Below are 16,572 nucleotides of genomic sequence, written 5' to 3'. Positions count from 1 at the left end.
TTCCCTAACATGGGAAAGGAAATAGCCACCCAAGTCCAGGAAGTGCAGAGAGTGCCATACAGGATAAAGCCAAGGAGAAACATGCCAAGACACATAGTAATTGGCAAAAATTAAAGTCAAAGAAAAATTACTGAAAGCAGCAAGGGAAAAATGAAAAATAACATACAAGGGAACTCCCATTAAGGCTAACAGCTGATTTCTCAGCAGAAACTCTACAAGCCAAAAGGGAGTGGCATGATATACTTAAAGTGATGAAAGGGAAGAACCAGAACCATGATTACTCTACCCGGCAAGGATCTCATTCACATTCGATGGAGAAATCAAAAGCTTTACAGACAAGCAAGAGCTAAGAAAATTCAGCACCACAAAACCAGCTCTACAACAAATGATAAAGGAACGTCTCTAAGTGGGAAACACAAGAGAAGAAAAGGACCTACAAAACAAACCCAAAACAATTAAGAAAATGGTAATAGGAACATACATATCGACAATTTCCTTAAAAGTGAATGGATTAAATGCTCCCACCAACAGACACAGGCTTGCTGAATGGATACAAAAACAAGACCCATATATATGCTGTCTACAAGAGACCCACTTGAGACCTAGGGACACATACAGACTGAAAGTGAGGGGATGGAAAAAGATATTCCATGTAAATGGAAATCAAAAGAAAGCTGGAATAGCAATATTCATATCAGATAAAATAGACTTTAAAATAAAGAATGTTACAAGAGACAAGGAGGGACACTACATAATGATCAAGGAGTCAATCCAAGAAGAAGATATAACAACTATAAATATATATGCACCCAACATAGGAGCACCTCAATACATAAGGCAAATGCAAACAGCTCTAAAAAAGGAAATCAACAGTAACAGAATAACAGTGGGGGACTTTAACACCTCATTTACACCAATGGACAATCATCCGAACAGAAAATTAATAAGGAAACACAAGCTTTAAATGACACAACAGACCAAGTAGATTTAATTGATATTCATAGGACTTTCCATCCAAAAACAGTAGATTACACTTTCTTCTCAAGTGCACATGGAATATTCTCCAGGATACATCACATCTTGGGTCACAAATAAAGCCTCAGTAAATTTAAGAAAATTGAAATCATATCAAGCATCTTTTCTGACCACAACGCTATGAGATTTGAAATCAATTACAGGGAAAAAAATGTGAAAAACCACAAACACATGGAGGCTAAACAATACATTACTAAATAACCAAGAGATCACTGAAGAAATCAAAGAGGAAATGAAAAAATACCAAGAGACAAATGACAGTGAAAACACGATGATCCAAAACCTATAGGATGCAGCAAAAGCAGTTCTAAGAAAGAAGTTTATAGCTCTACAAGCCTACCTCAAGAAACATCTCAAATAAACAATCTAACCTTACACCTAAAGGACCTAGAGAAACAAGAACAAATAAAACCCAAAGTTAGCAGAAGGAAAGAAATCATAAAGATCAGATCAGAAATAAATGAAATAGAAGCAAAGAAAATAATAGCAAAGATCAATAAAACCATAAGCTGGTTCTTTGAGAAGATAAACAAAATTGATAAACCATTAGCCAGACTCATCAAGAAAAAGAGGGAGAGGACTCAAATCAATAAAATTAGAAATGAAAAAGGAGAAGTTACAATAGACACCACAGAAATAGAAAGCATCTTAAGAAACTACTACAAGCAACTCTATGCCAATAAAATGGACAACCTGGAAGAAATGGACAAATCCTTAGAAAGGTATAACCTTCCAAGACTGAACCAGGAAGAAATAGAAAATATGAACAGACCAACCACAAGTAATGAAATTAAAACTGTGATTAAAAATCTTCCAAAAAACAAAAGTCCAGGACCAGATGGCTTCACAGGCGAATTCTATCAAACATTTAGAGAAGGGATAACACCCATCCTTCTCAAACTCTTCCAAAAAATTGCAGAGGAAGGAACACTCCAAAACTCATTCTATGAGGCCACCATCACCCTGATACCAAAACCAAAGACACTACAAAAAAGAAAATTACAGACCAATATCACTGATGAATATAGATGCAAAAATCCGCAACAAAATACTAGCAAACAGAATCCAACAACGCATTAAAAGGATCATACACCATGATCAAGTGAGATTATCCGAGAGATGCACTGATTCTTCAATATATGCAAATCAATCAATGTGATACACCATATTAACAAACTGAAGAATAAAAACAACACGATCATCTCAATAGATGCAGAAAAAGCTTTTGACAAAATTCAACACCCATTTATGATAAAAAGTCTCCAGAAAGTGGGGATAGAGGAAACCTACTTCAACATAGTTAAGGCCATATATGACAAACCCACAGCAAACATCATTCTCAATGGTGAAAAACTGAAAGCATTTCCTCTAAGATCAGGAATAAGACAAGGATGTCCACTCTCACCACTGTTATTCAATACAGTTTTGGACAGCCATGGCAATCAGAGAAGAATAAGAAATAAAAGGAATACACACTGGAAAAGAAGAAGTAAAATTGTCACTGTTTGCAGATGACATGATACTATACATAGAGAATCCTAAAGATGCCACCAGAAAACTGCTAGAGCTAATCAATGAATTTGGTAAAGTTGCAGGATACAAAATTAACGCACAGAAATCTCTTGCATTCTTATACACTAATGATGAAAAATCTGAAAGAGAAATTAAGGAAACACTCGCATTTACCACTGCAACAAAAAGAATAAAATACCTAGGAATAAACCTACCTAGGGAGACAAAACACCTGTATGCAGAAAACTATAAGGCACTGATGAAAGAAATTAAAGATGATACCAACAGATGGAGAGATATACCATGTTCTTGGATTGGAAGAATCAATATTGTGAAAATGACTATGTTACCGAAAGCAATCTACAGATTCAATGCAATCCCTATCAAATTACCAATGGCATTTTTTACAAAAGTAGAACAAAAAATCTTAAAATTTGTATGGAGACACAAAAGACTGCAAATAGCCAAAGCAGATTTGAGGGAAAAAAACAGAGCTGGAGGAATCAGACTCCCTGACTTCTGACTGTACTACAAAGCTACAGTAATCAAGACAGTATGGTACTGGCACAAAAACAGACATATAGATCAATGGAACAGGATAGAAAGCCCAGAAATAAACCCATGCACCTATGGTCAACTAACCTATCACAAAGGAGGCAAGGATATACAATGGAGAAGAGACGGTCCCTTCAATAAGTGGTGCTGGGAAAACTGGACAGCTACATGTAAAATAATGAAATTAGAACACTCCCTAACACCATACACAAAAAAAACCTCAAAATGGATTAGAGACCTAAATGTAACACCGGACACTATAAAACTGTTTGAGGACAACATAGGAAGAACACTCTTTGACATAAATCACAGCAAGATCTTTTTTGATCCAACTCCTAGAGTAATGGAAATAAAAACAAAAATAAACACATGGGACCTAATGAAACTTCAAAGCTTTTGCACAGCAAAGGAAACCATAAACAAGATGAAAAGACAACCCTCAGTATGGGAAAAAAAATTTGTAAATGAATCATCGGACAAAGGATTAATCTCCAAAATATATAAACAGCTCATGCAACTCAATATTAAAAATACAAACAACCCAGTACAAAAATGGGCAGAAGACCTAAACAGACACTTCTCCAAAGAAGACATACAGATGGCCAAGAAGCTCATGAAAAGCTGCTCAACATTACTAATTATTAGAGAAATGCAAATCAAAACTACAGTGAGGTATCCCCTCACACCAGTTAGAATGGGCATCATCAGAAAATCTATAAACAACAAATGATGGAGAGGGTGTGGAGAAAAGGGAACCCTCTTGCACTGTTGGTGGGAATGTAAATTGATATAGCCACTATGGAGAACAGTATGGAGGCTCCTTAAAGAACTAAAAATAGAATTACCGTATGACCCAGCAATCCCACTACTGGGCATATACTCAGAGAAAACCATAATTCAGAAAGACACATGCACCCCAATGTTCACTGAAGCACTGTTTACAATAGCCAGGTCATGGAAGCAACCTAAATGCCCATCGAGAGACGAATGGATAAAGAAGATGTGGTATATATATACAATGGGATATTACTCAGCCATAAAAAGGAACAAAATTGGGTCATTTGTAGAGATGTGGATGCATCTAGAGACTGTCATACAGAGTGAAGTAAGTCAGAAAGAGAAAAACAAATATTGTATATTAACTCATATATGTGGAACCTAGAAAATGGTACAGATGAACCAGTTTGCAGAGCAGAAATTGAGACACAGAAGTAGAGAAAAAAACGTATGGACATCAAGGGGGGAAACCTGCAGGGGGGTGGTGGTGGTGGTGTGATGAATTGGGCGACTGGGATTGACATGTATACAGTGATGTGTATAAAATGGATGACTAATAAGAAAAAAAAACAAAAAAGTAGAAATACACTCCCCTCCCAAAACAATAAATTTTGGAATTATTCAAATACATTGCTGAGAAATGGATCAATCTTAATGACATTTTTTAGGACAATTGGTTTCGGCAAAAATTATTTTTTTATGATTATATGAGTAAGTATACAAAGATTATGTGAATGATTATATGCATAAACAATAGATAGTACGGAAAATCAAAAATCTATTTTGCTGAATGGTATGTCACAAATATTCATTTTTCATTAATGTATGCTGTATTTTTATTATCTCCTTTATCCTGGTTTCCTTGGAGTTTATACTTCAACTTTTCTAATGGTTACAAAGTTGCAGCATTAGTACATTTACTTAAATTCATTCTTTTTCAAAATGAAAATTTTAAGGCTGTGACTTTATATTTGATTATAGTTTGGCCACACACCATACATTTTGATATGTGGTGTCCTTATTTTTTATTATTTTCTAAATAATCTGAAAATACAACCATATTCTTTGACCTACTTGTTGACTAGAATGGTATTTTTTAATTTGGCTGGGGTTGGGGTTTTGGCATTAAAAGTTCATTACACATTTCTAGCTTTATTGCGTTGTGGGCAGGAATTGTTGCCTATACTTTTAAATTATTATTAACAATTTCTTTGTTGTTTAGTATATGGTCAATTTTGGTAAATTTTCTACAAACCCTTGAAAGAAGGAATATTATTCACTTGAAACTAAAGGACTAATGTGTATTAATTAGTTCAATTATATTAACTGAAAGCAGGTATAAAACTGTACAAAATTCAAATACACCTGAAAGATAAAAAACAGCTTTCACAAATTTTTTATAAAGGGAAAAAGTAGAAACTCATCATTAAAACAAGAGTTACCTCTGAAAATAGTAGTTGGAAACAGTTTAATTTACTTATTGTTTCTTACCACTGATATTAATAGGTATTCTACCTTTGGTCTTAAAAGTATACAATTAAAAAAATTACAAAATAACAACTAAAATATGTCAATGCTGATCTTTAGGTATTTTGTTAGTTGTCTGAATGCAAAGGAAAAAATGGTATTTTTTCTATTATTCAAATATACCTGTAAATATTTTGCTACATACTTTAAAATAATGAATCAAATAGATCTCCAATTCTCATTAGATTCACATTACATTTATAATGTAGGTCACATGGTGATTAGTTTTGAGCCAAGATGACTTGCAACTTGAAAAGTAAAGCAGAATAACAAAACAAATGGACTCCTCATAAGCCAAATTAAAGATCCCAATAATTGCAATATGAGGGGATTAGCAACACATTGATTATCCTGGCTTTATTAATAAAATCTCTTTGTCACACACATATGTGCACAGACGAATAAACATAGCCTACCAAAATCATATTTGAAGGGCAAGTGTACCTACATACCACATGAACACACACACTCCACTCTTCATTACTGTTTTACATTGTTTTGATTTTCATCGTATTTTTTTCCTGGTGTTTTTTTTTCTTTGCCATGGTAATGTAGCACACTGAAATGATTTATGCTAAACAACCTACCATGGACAGTGAGCTTGGTGCTCGTGCTGCTTGATCCTGCCACATTAGCTGCTGTGCATGTGTACTGGCCAGCATCACTAGGCTGAGCAAATGCTATCTGCAGAGCTCCGGAGCTGAGGATGCGCTGGCGGATTGATTCCATAATTACATGCCCATCTTTATGCCACGTAATGTCAGGTGGTGGGAGGCCATCTGCCTCACAGGGTAGCATGATGGGCTTATCCACAGCAATGATATATTCCTTAGGATGGGGGCTAATGACTGGAGGAACTAAAAGATACAAGGTGTGAATGTTATCTTAAAAGCAGGAATGTACCATTTACACACTACAGTATTACTCTAGCAAAGTGAAGTCACATTGACAAGAAACAAAGCCCTGACTTTACCATATCATCACCAAAGGATTGCTATAGCTTGTTTGCGTTGGAAAAGAAAATTCATTGAACCCATTGTAGAAAATTATTCTCTATCTAGTTAACAAATATAAATGATAATCAATTTTAAATAAGGATATAAACATGTACTCATGAGGGATTTCATGTCTAGAAAACTTAGACTGTGTTGACAGAGGTATTTTCTTTAACATACATGTATTGTGATTCATCAGCTACTTAAAACTTCCAAAATAGACCCCTTCAAGGTTTGGAAATTGTTCACCTGCTCAAAGATCCTTTTATTCATGCGTTTCCTACAGTGCTTATGATCTCATATACAATGGCCACATTTAACAAGGCATTTTGTTAATGAATAAAGGAATAAAGAAGTAGAATATGGAAAAGAATTACAATTAACCCTTGAACAACGCAGGGGTTAGGGATGACGACCCTGTGTGCTACCGAAAATCTGAATATAACTTATAGTTGGCCCTCTGTGTCCTTGTCTCCTCTGTATCTGTGGTTTTGCATCTGCAGATTCAACCAACCTTGGATTGTACAGTAATGTAGTATTTACTACTGAAAAAAAAATCCATGTATAAGTGGACCTGCACGGTTCAAACCGTGTTGGTCAAGGGTTGACAGTATATAGATAGAACTCTTTGCACTTCTTCAGAAAATGGTGGAAGGGCTTATGATTAGGATTTCTCTTCCTAGTGTTTACAATAGATTGCTAGTGTTTACAATAGATTACACTAAGGATATTCTACTGAGCTTTTCTTACCCTTTCCTGCCTTGGGGCTATTGCACATGCTGCCCTCTCTTCCTTGGACACTCTGCTACTTTTACATGGCTCATCCTAGCTCATCATTCAGGTCTCAGCTCCAGTGGTACCTGCCTCAGCTCCAATAGTATCCCCCCCCTCCACCAAGTAGTTGTTAAAGCTTACTTTAACCACTAGTGTAAAGTGGTCCCCACATTTTCCCATTTTGGAATATTGAAATGCTGTTAGTTGTTCAAAGTGTTTCTTTTTCTTTTTTGAAAAAAAGTGTTTCTTTTTTTATATCAACAGTTTTAATCAATTAGTGAAGGAAAAAACCCTCACTAATTCTTTTCTATGATCTCAGTGTTGCCAAAACCAATGAATATTTCTTGGTCATCATACTAACCGACCTTCTGTTTGCATTAAAAAAGCAGTCTACTTCCTTCTTGAAACACTGTCCTCTCCTAGCCTCCATCTAGTTTTCCTCTGTCACCTCTTCCCTCTCCTTTGTATTCTTTTCCAGTGTTCTCTCTTTTCTCAGACCTCTTAACAATGCAGAGTCCTGGGGCTTTGTCCTTAAGCTCTTTTCGGTCCAAATTCTCATCCAGTCTTGTAGACTGAAATACCCTGATTACTTCCAAATTTATATCTTAGACTATACTTCTCCCTTGAGTTCTGAATTCATAAATATTCAATGCTTTCTGACATCTCTGCTAGGATTTCTAATAGTTTCCCACATCTAACATGATTAAACAGAAATCACGCTTTCCTTCCTCCCCAACTATTTCCTCCCCTTGCATCCCTCACAGCACTATCTCGCATCTCTAGCTCAGGCCCAAAGCCCAGGAAACATTGTTAACTCTTCTCTTTTCCTAACCTCCCAATCTGATTAATCAGCAATCCTGGCAATTACATCTCCAAAGAGTTCTTGAATCCACCACTTCTTTTTCATTTTCCCCTGCAACTCACACACCCACTCGCACTCCCAGCCAGACTGTATCACATGATGCCTAGAGCACTTTACTAGTTCTTCCAGCTCTAGTCTTGTGCTTTCTCGAAATCATTATCTATATACCAGCAAAAGAGGTCTTCCTAGAACCAAACAAGAGTCTTGGTTAAATCATTAAGGCTTCAACACTGCACACAGAAGGAAATCTTACCCCTCCTCTGGTCCTTCGGGCACTCCGTGCACTGGTCCCACTTTCTCTTCTGACCTCCTTCACATTTTGCCAGACTTCCCAGGTTCATTACTGTCAGCCACACTGGCACGCTTCTTTTCTTAACCTTTCCTGCCTTGGGGCCATTGCACATGCTGCCCACTCTTCCTTGGACACTCTGCTACCTTTACATGGCTCATCCTAGCTCATCATTCAGGTCTCAGCTCCAATGGTAACCCCCCTCAGCTCCAATGGTACCCCCATCAGTAGGTTAAAGCCTACTTTAACCACTAAAGTGGTCCCCACATTTTCCCACTATTCCCCATCTCAGCCTTTTGTTTTCCCTCTGCATATCATATGTCAGAATTTATCATAATTTCATTTATTTGGTAGTTTCATTTTTTTCCTTCTCCACACTATAAGGAAAGGATCATATCTATAATGGTCAATGTATTTCTACTTATTCTCCCAATAAACACTTGTTAAAGAAGTGTTGAAAAATACAAATAAATTAGATTTACAATCTGCAGGTAAGTGAGCTTTACTACAGTTATTAATTCACCATAAGAAAATCATACTACAAGGAAATTCAAATCAGCAAGGCAAACTGAGCAGCTCGGAACCCATCTCTAGGTCACGTCTTGATCCACAAAAACAATGCATGTAAGATATGAACATTACATCAAGAAAATATAAGTTAAATGTGAAAAAACCCCCACTGTCTTCAGAATATTTTTTTCCATTAAGCTGGTTTAATTGCAATTATGATTTTTTTTGTTTCATGATTCTTATTGGTGATTCTTTAAAATTTAAAAAATTTATGATTTGATTTTTAACTGGCTATTACAATTCAGTATTTTGTAATGTATACAAAGTAGTATTAAAGAGAGAATAGTTTTAAAAATCACCTTAAATATGTGCTTCAATGAAAGTAACAAATAGAGGTTCACAGAAATTCAAAATATCATGAGATGCCTCCGTTTTCTTATACAAATAATGCCCCAAAACACCCAAGCACTAAATTTTTTCCTTCTTAAGGTTAACAGAAAAACATATAGGATAATATAAACTAAGAATGTTAATTAAGAACTACGGTGGCATCATTAATTTAGATATATGAATTTTGATATACACTATTATAAGCATCTTTGCAATGAAGACATAGAGATTTATTATTTAGGTACCTTGGACATTTAACTTGATTTTGCCCAAGGCTGTACCAGCTGGATTCTGAGCCACACACATGTAAGTACCAGCATCCTCTCTGACAGCTCTGGAGATCTGCAAGCCACCACGAGGAAGAACTGCATGGCTTCTACCTACATCATAGTTACAAAAACAGAGTGAGAAGAATTTTTATTTTCATTAAAATATCATACCGACTTCTGAATTATAAAACTGAGTTGCCATTATTTTCTTGATTGAAATGGTACCTGAAGTGATGACATTGATACCTTCCTTTTGCCAAGTGATGAAAGGACTGGGAGTCCCTGTTGCTTCACATGGTAATAAAATGGGATTGTTTAGAATGACGGCTAGTTCACTTGGCTGAGGCTGAATGACGGGAGGCTCTATAAGAACCAATCAACAGAAATAAGCAAAGGCTCTAGTTAGTAGCATAAATGTCTATAGTAGCCATGAGGTTAAATATGCCTGAATTAAAAATTCCAAAATATTAGTGATTTCGTTGTCCCAGGGAAAAGCAAATAGCAGTCATATCACATTTTTTGAGTCTTGTTACTATAGCCAGTCTCCATTAGAAGAACTTCATAGAAAAGACTAAAATCAGAAACAGATCATAAAAATTCAAGAAGACAAATAATTTAGGGGTTGTTTTGTGTGGTTTGTCATCTGTATGTTTTCTTGAGTCTATTGAAGAACATCTATCAGGCTTTCATATCCCCAAAATATTACTGTGGTTTATGACTCTAGATGGTACCACCTGTCAAGAATAAACATGACTTAGAAAAGTACAACAGCAAAATTTTAATGAGTAAATAACCTTTCATACCTTGGACATAAAGGCTCACATGTCGATGTGCAGAACCAGCTGCATTCCTAGCAACACAAGTATATCTTCCAGCATGGCTTAATTGAGTGGCAAATATTTCAATTGCTCCTAAAAAGGAAAAATTTTTCATGCACAGTGCATCCCTGTTTTTCTGGTTTGATAAACCATGTCTCTTTGATTTTGTGTGAGTCTGCCCCCTAGCACAGTAGTGCATGGCTTGTACTCATACTTGTACCCCCTGTGCTTACCTACCACAGTATTTTTTCAAAAATCACTATTAACAGCTTTATTTAGGCAAAACTTACAGACCATAAAATTCACTGATTTAAATGTACAATACAATGATTTTTAGTATATTTACAGAGTTGTGCAATTATAATTTAATTTTAGAAAATTTCCATTATGCCAAAAGAAATCTCACTCCACTTATAGTCCTGCCTCACTCTCAACCCCAAGTGTAAGCAATCACAAATCTAATTTCTATATATATTGGCCTTTTCTGGAAATTTCATATAGATGGGATCATACAGAAGGCTTTTGTGTCTGACTTCTACTGTGAGCATAGTTTTTGAGTTTCATCTGCTGTAGCAGGTGCCAATATTTTTGTTCCATTTTATTGCTAAATAGAATTCCATCCTGTGAATTATCCACATTTTGTTTATCCATTCACCAGTTGATGGACATTTACATTGTTTCTATGCTTTTGGCTATTGTGAATGATGCTGTATGAACATCTGCATATAAGTCTTTGGGTGGACATATGCTTTCATTTCTCTAGGTAGGGACCTAGGAATGGAGTTGCTGGGTCATATGGTAACTGTTTAACATTTTGAGAAAAGTTCTAAACTGTTTTCTTAGCACATTACTTTGTGCTGAAAAGTAGTTAATTTATATTTTATGACTTTACTTGCTATCTGTTTATGCAGATTTCTGAAATAGCCAAAATACTACGCTTTGAAAGCCAAGTTCCATTCTGAGAACAAATCTTTCATTATTTTCCTTCTACTGAAGAAATAAACAAATTCTCTTTGAATAATATGCCCACACTCACAAACCCTCAGGATGTTAGTTGCTACTTTAATCTCCAGTGTACCTCCCCAATGCAGGATGAACTTACAGAAACACAAATGTGAATCACTTATACTTCCATTTAGGTGAATTTTTTTCTCTTTAATATTATAAAATTTTCAATACTTACATTCTATAAATGATGGTTACTACCACCCTCAAAAATTATCCATATCATAGCACTTAACACCCAGTCCTACTTGCTAAATTATTGAAACCTTAAAAGCAAGAAGCCTGTCTTAGTTTTATATCCTCAGAAACTCAGTGGAGTATTTAGCCTATTTTAGGTACTAAATGTTTGTTGAATGAATGGACATTCTATTTGGCCAATAAAAGAAGTGTGGTTCACTCAAAGGCAACCAGTAAATTTGTTAAACCTTAGGTTTAGTAAATATGCACATAAAATCCCAGTGGTCATGCTTAATATATTCATATCAGTCTCCTAGATATTGTTATCTTTAGACCTTTTTTCTATTCCTTTCCCAAGTTCCCCCTCCCCACTCTTAAGTGCATTTTTTCCCAGATGCCTAAGCCCAGGAATACAGATGTACTTTATTCTTTTATTTTGGTGCAACAGAAGTCCAACTAAGGCCATCCAGTAAAAACAAATCCAATCAATAGCTGTGTAATCACTGAGCTGGGTCTTACCTGAGGACAGAATTCTATAGCCCTCTCCTCTGGGAAGCAGTCTTATACCATTTTTCGCCCAGTGAATTGAGGGAAATGGAACTCCTGAAGCCGTGCAGGTGATCACGGTGGGGGCGTGTGTGGTTACTAGGAAGTCAGTAGGCTCATCAGCTATGGAAGGTGGAACTAAAAGAAAAACAACAAAAAGAAAGAAAACTACATGTTCCCAACCTTTACAGATTTCCAAAGCCTCCTCATATATCCTTCTCTTTCTACACTGAAAGTGAATGCTTGGTCAGTGGAAAAGGAAGCTCTCTTGTGAAGTAGAGGAATGATGGAATGATATCATTATAATAACTTTCAGTCTACATACTAAGCCAGTTCTACCTTGGACAGTGAGATCCACAGTTCTCTTATCCTCTCCGGCATCACTTGTCACAGTGCACTCATAGGTTGCAGTGTCATCCACAGAAGGGGAAATAATTACTAGTGAACCTGAAGAAAGGAGCCTAGAAGAGAGATTTCAAAGTAATGAGGTGCTATATATCAATTTTCACAAATGTTTCTAATTGGTTCAACATGGTACTATCTTGTGAATTGAGGGAAATGGAACCCTTTCCTCATGTTAAAATGAGCATCATTTTATGCATCAGACTTTAAGTTTATATGGCAGTGGGTTAATAGGACCTCAACCTTGACATCTGCAGGAAGCAGTGGTGTGGAATGATCGTGATAAGAGGGAATCCTGAATTTTCTGAATGCTTATAGCATAATCAACCATGTTCTCCCAGGTGAAATACAGTGAAATGAGCACACTGATGATAGCCATTGTTTATTGACCATTGAACACATTCCCGGCACCATCTCAAATGCTTCACATTAATCATCTCTAAATTTCACAATTAACTTTGCAGATTGGTATTTGATTATTTCTACTGACAGATGGGTAACTACAAGTCTGTCTGTCTTGCACCTTTCCCTACTTCACACGTCTCCTTACATGTGGTGGATACCTTGGAGATGCATAGTACATAAATCAAAGAGTCTTTTCCTTAGCTTTGAATCAAAACTAAAGTGATCTGAATCACTTCAAATGTTCAGAAGGTTGAGTAAATACACATACATTATTTAAAGTAATCTAATGAATCACTTTGCTGTACAGCTGAAACTAATATAACATTGTTAATCAACTATGCTCCAATATAAAATAAAAATTAAAGGAAATATGTATCAAAATGAAAAATCAATAAATCTTTTAAATTTCTAGTGGTTGAACACACTAAAAAATCAGTAATCTAAATAAGAATATCTGTATTCTTACTTCAAACTGTGCAATGATGAATGGAAATGATTTGATTCAATGGAAACATACTTGACCTGCTTTTTTATTCAAGGGCATTGTACATTTTCCCCATAGTATATGCTTTCAAGTCACTAAACACCCAATGCCAAAAGATTAAAAGGGTGAGAAAGAGGGAGAAGCAAGAGAGTTTCAAGTGAAACACTCCTAGTTTCATATTTCCTGATGTATCAGAACTGATTTTTGTTAAGGTAGGTCTATAAGAACATTTGCTTTCAGTACTATGGCAAACCTTTTGCAAGATATCTATTAACTTGAGATACAAGAAATGATGCTTATCTAAAGCATCAGAAATTCCTAGTTTTTTTTTTTAAAGGTTAGTCTTTAAAAAATATGATGTCATATTAAGAGCAATGGTAATCAAGCTGGAAGAGCAATGGTAGTCAAGCTGGAAGAATACAAAAAACTGGGACGGGCTTCCCTGGTGGCGCAGTGGTTGAGGGTCCGCTTCCCGATGCGGGGGACACGGGTTCGTGCCCCGGTCCAGGAAGATCCCACATGCCGCGGAGCGGCTGGACCCGTGAGCCATGGCCGCTGAGCCTGCGCGTCCGGAGCCTGTGCTCCGCAGCGGGAGAGGCCACAACAGTGAGAGGCCCGCGTACCACCAAAAAAAAAGAAAAAAGAAAAAACTGGGAGAAAATGCTCTTCTTCCTCCCTCCACATGCTGCCAAATACCTATGCTGTATTTCAAGGTATAAAATTTGATTTTTATTCTGCAACTAAAACTTGTATTATTTCTACAGAATAGTTTTTCTTTTATACCAAATGATGTTTTTATCTTTTGTCTTTATAAAATTCCAAAAGATACTAAAAAAAAAAAGCAGAATGGAAATCTAATTTTTTAGAGCTCAGACAGTTATCTACAGGACTTATGAATATAGAAGTTGCACCTATAATTCAGAAATAAGATTTTAGGTTGAAAAACTAATTCTACATTAAGAAAAAAATAATATGCTCTCTACATAGTAGCTAATTCTTCATACTTTATATATTTGCTGTCCCCATTGATAGAGTTTAAATGTTAATTCTTTTAAAAATTATGTTTCTAAATAATAGGTGGAATTGTCCAGTTAAATTATTCCTTACCGGTATGAATTCTGATTTTGATCCACATTAAGAAGATGCCCATTTTTTCTCCAGTTGATTGATGGTTTTGGTATCCCAGTAGCCTCACAAGCCAGAGTGGTTTGAACATTTACTGTTACAGTTATGTTGGTAGGACCCAGAGCAATAGATGGAGGAACTAAAACGAAGTCACCAAGTAAGAAACACGTTCAGTAAATAGTATGCCATTCGAAGTATTTCTGCCAAACTGAAATTAATCATTGCTAACTTGCTTTATAGTTATGAACACAGTAAGGTTCTGTGAATTTACACAGTGTTGTGGTGATGCTCTTTATAATGGGTCTTCACTGCTTATAATATAGTGTAATACATTTAAATAGCACTAGATATGAAGGTCTTTATGTTATGACCTCACTGGTTTAGGCTACCAAAGAATATCTGACCCAAAGATTGGATGTTATTCATAAAAGTACATTTACCATGGACTTGTAAGTCTATTCGCCTGCGATCTGTTCCAGCAGCATTGGTAGCCATACACAAATATCTCCCACTATCAGTAACATGTGCTGACTGGATGTGAAGGAATCCATTTTCCAAGATGGAGTATCTATAAGAAAGATCACAAGTGAGGTCCTCCAGATCAGCCTTTCTGATTATGCACATTTTGACTGAGAACATTATAAAATACCCAGTTAAATCCATTTTTAGTCCTTTTCCTACTTCAGAAATTTATAATACCCTTGGTGGGAAAAAAAAAGGATATTCTGCAAAGGTGCACAGCAGATGGGCTTGTGATCTTGGATAGATTATAATCATTACATTTTGAACATAAGCCTTAAGAATTATGCTTTTAAAATACTATATTCTGATCCTCATTTAAGATGAAGAGACTCATTTTAGAATGAAAAGACCCAAATAATGCACTGGATCAAAGATTTAAAAACTTACATTTCAGTTCTTACAGTATTTTTTATCCTTTTCCAGAATTGTTACCTTGCATGATTCTCAGATAGAACAGCTCCATCCTTTCTCCATGTTATCCTTGGGGTTGGCACACCTTCCGCAAAGCATTCCAATACAGTTGACTTATTTAAGTGAATGACAAGACTCTGGGGGCCACTCTTTATGCTTGGAGGAACTGCACAAGAGATGCATGTGGAAAACTTCCTTTATATCAATAACATAGCCTGAACTAAGACTCTTCAAAGGTAATACAAAGTGAGATTTGAGTCAAATGTATGGCTTTGCCTACAGCTAATTCAGGTTAGTATAAATAGAATTGGGGTTTAATTCCTAAAGTCTTATTCAAGATAAGATTTTATTTAAAAATTTACTTAAAAATGAAGAGTAAATGGGTGAGGAAGCTTTAAATCCCTGATATGGTGTATGAAATCTGGCTTTCTAATGAAAGAGGCTTGAATAGAATAAAAGTCAGCTCTGGTATGATACAAATTAAAGATGATATTTCTTACTTCTCTTTGGCCAAATAATGGTCAGAGAATGTTAATACTGGAACAACTTCACTTTAAATAAAGGATAGAAAGTGGGCTGTTATAACAAAGCATATCTGTGATTAATTATGCAAGTCTCAGAGTGTGTATTTTATTAATCATTGAGTTCATATGGAAATAGAAATCTTGAATTTTAATTTTAGTGTTAGAGATATTAGTTGCCTGGGTCACTCAACTTGTAAAGTTTCGTATATTAAAATTCCAAAGGGACAGTTTTGAAAAAGTCTGTATCATATTCTTGAAATTTGGCAGATTTTAGTGTTTAGATTTTATATTTGAGAAAATTACAGTCCCATGGAAGTCTCTGTCTAGCACATATATAATCAAACACCAACATCAACAAAGGTGACTAAATAATTGGCTACTTGTCATCCAGAGATTTAGTGTATTAAACTTCTCCAATGGCTCTGATCTGAATGACGCAAAACATCAGGATATGCTGATAACAATTGGACATATATTGTCCTCTAAGAGAAATGTATCTTTTTTTTGAAATTGAGTTAGTTTGAATATAGTGATAGTACAAATATCACATGTTGTCTTTATGAAAAGAAATAAGCACAAGTATTTGTTTAGTATGCTCATAAAAAATAAAAATGTTATGATCTCTTTAAATGCCCTTATCTAAATTTTAAAATTGTGA

The 16,572-nt window shown here is 35.5% G+C and overlaps 1 protein-coding gene across 6 annotated transcripts in view; it reads right to left on the bottom strand.

The window, feature by feature from the left end:
- The window catches only part of HMCN1 (hemicentin 1), a 526,618-nt gene that overhangs the window by 94,093 nt on the left and 415,953 nt on the right, over positions 1-16,572 (bottom strand). For all 6 annotated transcript variants that reach the window (XR_014015141.1, XM_081225456.1, XM_081225458.1 and 3 more), the window contains 9 exons: positions 15,412-15,556; positions 14,898-15,025; positions 14,440-14,596; positions 12,381-12,502; positions 12,015-12,179; positions 10,299-10,406; positions 9,721-9,858; positions 9,472-9,606; positions 5,994-6,263 (listed from right to left, as the gene is read on the bottom strand). Coding sequence is in view for 5 of the 6 variants with exons in the window: in XM_081225456.1 (XP_081081582.1) it covers positions 5,994-6,263; positions 9,472-9,606; positions 9,721-9,858; positions 10,299-10,406; positions 12,015-12,179; positions 12,381-12,502; positions 14,440-14,596; positions 14,898-15,025; positions 15,412-15,556 (1,368 nt within the window). In the remaining variant the exon portion in view is untranslated. The remainder of the gene's footprint in view (positions 1-5,993; positions 6,264-9,471; positions 9,607-9,720; positions 9,859-10,298; positions 10,407-12,014; positions 12,180-12,380; positions 12,503-14,439; positions 14,597-14,897; positions 15,026-15,411; positions 15,557-16,572) is intronic.

This window comes from Mesoplodon bidens (genome assembly GCF_964165515.1).
Source record: "Mesoplodon bidens genome assembly, chromosome: 2".
In the NCBI taxonomy this organism is placed as follows: Eukaryota; Metazoa; Chordata; class Mammalia; order Artiodactyla; family Ziphiidae; genus Mesoplodon; species Mesoplodon bidens.
The sequence above is the reverse complement of the archived record's forward strand: the minus strand, read 5'-3'. Positions and strand labels throughout refer to the sequence as shown.